Source organism: Myotis lucifugus, unplaced genomic scaffold (genome assembly GCF_000147115.1).
Source record: "Myotis lucifugus unplaced genomic scaffold, Myoluc2.0 scaffold_8, whole genome shotgun sequence".
In the NCBI taxonomy this organism is placed as follows: Eukaryota; Metazoa; Chordata; class Mammalia; order Chiroptera; family Vespertilionidae; genus Myotis; species Myotis lucifugus.
In genome coordinates this window covers 9,466,575-9,473,168 of record NW_005871056.1, presented here as the reverse complement: position 1 = coordinate 9,473,168, position 6,594 = coordinate 9,466,575, and the positions used below count along the sequence as shown (strand labels likewise).

At 46.6% G+C, this 6,594-nt stretch overlaps 1 protein-coding gene across 1 annotated transcript; it reads left to right on the top strand.

Annotated features, from left to right (window-relative positions):
* The first annotated feature begins 2,998 nt into the window (after positions 1-2,998).
* LOC102417342 (proline-rich protein 23C) lies at positions 2,999-3,772 on the top strand. Its single transcript, XM_006083932.1, has one exon. The coding sequence runs from the start codon at positions 2,999-3,001 to the stop codon at positions 3,770-3,772; it is 774 nt and encodes a 257-aa protein (XP_006083994.1).
* Positions 3,773-6,594: the final 2,822 nt, after the last annotated feature.

The window sequence follows — 6,594 nt, the reverse complement described above, 5'->3', positions numbered from 1 at the left end:
AACATCTTTATGTGCCGGATGGTGTGGCTCAGTGGTTGAGTGTTGACCTATGAACCAGGAGGTCACACAGTTCAATTCCTGGTCAGGGCACATGCCCCGGTTGCAGGCTCAATCCCAGTAGGGGGCATGCAGGAGGCAGCTGATCCATGATTCTCTCTCATCACTGATGTTTCTGTCCCTCTATCTCCCTTCCTCTCGCTGAAAAAAACAAAAATATTTTTTTAAAAAAACCACATCTGTATGTCAACAAAAGATGAGTTAGATAAAATGGGCAGATTCCTAGCCCTGGCCAGGTGGCTCAGTTGGTTGGAGCCTCACCCTGTGCGTCAAAAAGTTGGTGGATTCAGTTCATACCTAGGTTGCAGGTTTGATCTCCAGACAGGGCATATCAACGTTTCTCTCTCACATAAATGTTTCTCTCTCCCTCTCTCTCTCTTTCTCATCTCTTTCTCTCTCTCTCTCTCTCCCTCTTTCTCTAATACAGTGGTTCTCAACCTTCCTAATGCCGCGACCCTTTAATACAGTTCCTCATGTTGTGGTGACCCCCAACCATAAAGTCATTTTCGTTGCTACTTCATAACTGTAATTTTGCTACTGTTATGAATCGTCATGTAAATATCTGATATGCAGGATGTATTTTCATTGTTACAAATTGAACATAATTAAAGCATAGTGATTAATCACAAAAAACAATATGTAATTATATATGTGTTTTCCGATGGTCTTAGGCAACCCCTGTGAAAGGGTCGTTTGACCCCCAAAGGGGTGGCGACCCACAGGTTGAGAACCGCTGCTCTAAAGTCAATAAAAATATATTCTCGTGTGAGGATTATAAAATAAAAATGGACACATCGCCCTAGCCGGTTTGGCTCAGTGAATAGAGCATCAGCCTGTGGACTGAAGAGTCCCAGGTTCGATTCGGTTCAAGGGCACATGCCTGGGTTGCAGGTTAACTCCCTGGTGGGGGGCATGCAGGAGGCAGCCGATCAATGATTCTCATCATTGATGTTTCTATCTCTCTCACTTCCTCTCCCTTCCTCTCTGAAAGCAATAAAAATATATATTTTTAAAAAAATGGACACATTCCAATAAAAACACAAATTACCAAAACTGACTTAAGAAGAAATAGAATGTTTGAATAGACCTACCATATTTTTTAATTGAATTAGCCATTTAAAATCTTCCCACAAAGCTAAGTCCAGCTCAGCGGACAAGGAGTTCACAGTGAAGATTCACAGGGCACAGGGCAAGGATGAGCTCACAGGTGAGGTGCGGAGGTCAGGCCAGCAGCAGACACGAGGCGGCGCCACTGGCTTCAAACCCCACTACTGGCCAGGCCAGGAGCCTAGAGCTCTTCCTGGCGTCCTGGCCAGCTTTCAACTCGTCCATCTGCCCCTTACACCATGGCACCTTCACCCTCCCTCTCCTGAATGTTGCCCCCATTAGTCATCGAATGTGGAATGTTCACGGATGGAAGACAGAATTCTCCAGGGCCAAAGCGATTCTTTCCTGCCAGCTCCTCCCACCACGGCGCCCTCTACCCAGACACCGGAAACACAGCAGCTGTTCCCATCGCCTGGCAGCCTGGGTGTAGGTACCAAACGCGTGCACCTTTGCCCGGCGGGGACCGCCACAGGGTCGTGCCACTCGCGGGGAATTTCCGCCCGCACGGACAAGGAGACAGGAAATCCAGCCGTAAGGGCAGATGCAGCCTGCAGTGCTGGCAAAATCCCCGAGTGCAGCCCCGGAAGTTTGAGTTCCCTTATGACTTCGTCACTAAAAGCAGGGCCCTGACCAAAAGCATAAACCACCCCTGGAACCTGACAGGGGTAGAAGGAAATATTTCCTTGTCCTCCGTTACCCATGAAAGAGTTACATATTACAAAATCAGTGTTGGGCATTTACTCCTAGTAACACCAGCTAACGCGTTGAGCCACACCTTCGCTTTTGCAGCCATGTTACACCATGCACACCACGCACACCACGTACACCACGCACACCACGCACACCACGCACACCACGCAGCCACACCTTTGACTGACATTCCGACTAAAGCCCCGATCCTGCATCATCTTAAAGTGCCGTTTCCCATTTCAGCCCAGCTCTGCTGCTTCCGGGCTCCGAGACAAAATCCTTCTGCGTGGCATTTTTATCTGTACATTGGGCTCAAAACAGATACACTTCGCTGCTGTAGTTTAGGTCAAACTTTTCTGTTTATGGTAGCATAATAATTACGATAGTACAACACTGATGATATATCTATAGAGTCATAAGTTGATCGTATGGAGGCTATTAACACACTCCATTCTAACACGACTGAAAGGACCTGACAGTAATTGACAACTTAGGCCCAAAAACTCACCCCACTATTGCTCCAAAAGAGAAACGCGCAGGTCACTAGGGGATGGGCCTGGGGGAAGATGGTCTTACCTGTCGGTGTCCTGGGACAGCATTCTATTGGTGAGACTAGAAACCTAATCGGCGTTCGGATATAACGTCCTCCTAATCCACGTTCGGGTGATAATGTCCTCCGCATCCGAGGTCAAATCAAAAACCAACAGGAACTACACTGGAAATCAAGCCTAGAGCATCACGGTTGATAGGCCCTTTGGGGCCTCCTTACAGTGACTTACCAACCACAGCCGCGGATATTGAGCGCCCAAGTTGCCACCATCTCCGCGGGGCGGAACCTCGGAAAGGGGCGGGGGCTTAGCCATAACCTGTGATAGGCTGGTTCCGGGTGTCCGGGGCACGCACACCGGGGGCCAGCGGGGCGTATAAAGATTCGAAGCCCAGACTCAGGTACCCACTAGCCAGACTGCAGGCCTCCGGGTAGGACGCTACCCCCAGGAGCTCCGAGGACTTGCCCCGAGGACTTGCCCCGCGACGCGCAGCTCTTCGCCCAGCCCGCCGCCAGCCCGCCCCACCTGTCGCCGACGCTGAGTGACACTCGCCCTCTGCCAGACCCCACAGCAGCACCGCCCGCAGCGCCACTCGGATGATAGGCAGCCGCCTCCCCAGCCCCAGCTTCCATGCTGCGCCCTGGTGGGGACCCCAATCCGGGGGACCCGGCCCCGCCAAGCGCCGCCGAATTGAGGAGCCCGCGGGCCCTGAAGACCGGATGGCGCCCAGCCTGCAAGGCCCCGCGGGACCCCAGGCCGCCGACGCGCTCACCTCCGTGCTGGTCGTGGCTGCAGGCTGTGCCCTGCAGCTGCCTCTGGACGGCGGCGTCGACCTGGTGCTGCAGCCCGAGCCCACGTCGGTCCTGCAAGTGTCTCTGGGCGGGCACACCCTCGTGCTGGTCCCCGAGGCGCTCTTGGGCCCGGGAGCGGGGGCGCACCCGCCCGTCGTCGGCCTGGAACCCGGCGCTCTCCTGGGCGCTCCCGGGGGAGGCGTCGCCATCCAGCAGGGATTCTTCTGCGCATTTGCCCCACAGATCGCCGTCCCAGAAGAGGCCCACCACCAGGACGAGGACGCCGCCCCCGGGTTCCTGACTCCCTGGATGGTCCCTGCAGCCGGCTCGGTCGCTGGAACGGGGTTAGGCCCCCACCCGCACGGCCCCATCAGACAGCCATGGCCTCAGGCCCCCACGCCTAGTCCAGAGAGACGCCCGCCTGGGCCCGACTTCAACCTGAACTTCCACCTGTGGGAGCGCTTCCCCAGCTCACCGCTCCAAGCTCTACCTCCGTCCCCCAGTCCAGGTCCGCAGGTGCGCCCCCGGCGCCCTCTGGGGCCTGCTCCCAAGGCCCGGAAACGCCTGTTCCAGGAATGAACTGCTGCCATCCCGCCCCACGGGGCTGAGGACCAGGAGAAGGGATTCTGATAGCGCTTGTGTGTATATTGCACATCCTACAAGAATGGATAAAGACAGATACTCTTTTGATGCAGGCTGCTTTGCAGAATTTTCGATCAATGGTAGACTAAAACATTTGGAAGAAAGATCACAAAGCAGCCGAGAAATGCTGCTTCAAACACAGGATACTTGACTTTGGGTGGTGAGCACACAATGCTATATACAGATGATGTATTATATAAAATTGTGCACTTGAAACGTATGTAATTTATTAACCAGTGTCCCCCAATAAATATACTATTTAAGAAATATTTTTAAAATACAGAGTACATCCAGATTGCTACTTAGGTTGTTTTCTTTATATAGGTCACCTTTAAGCAGTTCCATTCCCCCTAGTTTTGCTTCAAACCTTGACGCCAGTACTTTTCTCTAAAAATACTTCCCTTCCCCAGTAACCTACCACTGTGCCTCTTTTCTCCCAAATTAGAGTAATTACTAAATTTCTTTTGTTTAATGGGTTTTGGCTCTAATATCCATGGCACCAGCCCCTTGGGAGGATCTAGCAAATAGCTACATGTGGGCAAATGTCTGTTGGGTACAAAACAAACAGAATGGGGACCAATGACCGTGCTCCCTCCTCTCTTCTTAATGACTAGGTAAGCAAATGATTTAACTATATTCCTGTGTTTGTGGAGGTTTTTTTCCCCAAAGTATCAACTCTTTTCCAGTATTTTCTTATATATTTAATATAATTTTCCTGTCCTGGAAATGTAATTCTAAAGACTGTATTTTTATAGTTCTAAGATCCCAGATATATTTTGTACATTGGTACTGGCATCTGGAAATAATTTATTCTCATATTGATCTGGTATCCAGCAAAATTATTTAATTTCTTTAATGGCTTATTTGTAGATTCTCTTGCTTGACTGATAAAGACAATACTAATTCCAAATAGTGAGAAATTGTCTTGTTGTTGTTGTTAAACCTCACCTGAGGATATTTTTTCCATTGATTTTTTTTAGAGAGAATGGAAGGGAGGAGGAGAGACAGAGAGAAACATCGATGTGAGAGACATCGATTGGTTGCCTCCCACACGTGCCCAGACCAGGGCTGGGACCAAGCCTGTGACCGAGGCTCCTGCCCTTGACCAGAATTGAACCTGAGACCCTTCACTCCACAAGCCAGTATTCTAAACACCGAGTAAACCGGCTAGGATGAGAAATTGTCTTTTTTGACAAGCCTCTTACATGTTATTCCTTAGTCTCCTTTATTAGATATCACTTCAAGTCCAGATTGAACAGTAATAGGGGCATCCTGTCTTATAACTTGTGTAAATGTAGGTGCTTCTAAATTTTGCCATAAATTGTAATCTTTTCTGTACATGCTTGGTAGATAACCCTTATCCTACTAAAGAAATTAGTTTTCAGTCTTTCTAGTCATTAAAATTTTTGGATTTTTGTGTTGTTTGGTGCTGACTACAAAGACTTTCTCAGATTATTCTGCATGTTGGCATTTTATTGTTTGTGTGTCTACATAAAGTAGCTACATTCATTCTTTGAGTCTTTGGGTACATACAGAAAGCTGGCAACCGAGCAAATGAGACCAAGTTTGGGGCTTCAGGGATTTTAAAAATTGCATGCCCTTCTGACTTCAGAAGAGAATGTGGAAGGGGAAAGGCAGTAACTGCAGGGTCACTTTAAGGGTTTTAAATGTTAAATTTTGAAACTAATTTTTCTGTATGTATAAGATGACTTATTGTAGTTTCTTTTTAAATCTATTCATGTGGTCATTCACACTGATAGGCCTTCTAAAGAAGTATCTTTGCATTTCGGTTATTCTACATTATTTTATATGATTCTAATTCCACCCTTGGTTCTTTTTTGTTTTTTTTCTTTGTTTATTGCAACCATATACCCACCATTCCTATTTTTTTAATTATTTTTCCAGGTTTGCCTCATATTTTACAATGAAATAAATTATTAGTGATAAAGCTAATATCAAGATACTAGCTTTTTTCTGTTGAACATTAATAATTATTTAGACTTACCAACATGCTTTGCCAGTATCTTTGCTCACCTTCTGTTCTTGCATTCAACTCCTTCATTCTGTCCTCATTTTTTTTCTTACCAACGTATACTCTTTCAAATTCCTTCAGCTGTGGCCTGTGTATAAATCTTAGTTTTATATGCCTGCACATATTTCAATTAAACCTTCAAACTTGTATAATTCTAGCTTGGTTTGGAATTCTAAAATAATGTCTATACTCTCTCACTACTTTAAAGTCTGCTCTATTCTTTTCCCTACCATTTATTGTCACAGTTCAGAAGTCTTCTGTCATTTGTATTGCCATTCCTTTGTAGGAGATTAGGCTACTTACTTTAGTATTTTTCTTGACTTTGATGTTCCACAGTTTCAACCTGATGTGTTTAGCAGTAAAAATGTTGCCTGCTGCAACTCAGTGAGCTTTCTAAATCTGAAGAATTAACTATTTTCTTAAAATCTCAAAAAAGAATGAGTCAGTATCTCTTGGGCAATTAAACCCCTCTCCAACCTGTGAGACTTCTAATAGAGAAATGTTGGAGCTGCTTAACTAATGTCCCTAACGCTATCTCTCTTTTTAATTTCTATATCAATTAGCTCAATAATTCAACTTCCTCTGGCATAAAATCTCCAATTATTTGGCAACATGAAATAAGACTGATTTTCTCCTGGGCAAAGAAATTTGTTTTATGGACATACTTTGAATGGGAATACATTTTCTGCTCCACATTTGAATTTTTCATTGCTTCTTCCTGGTTCCC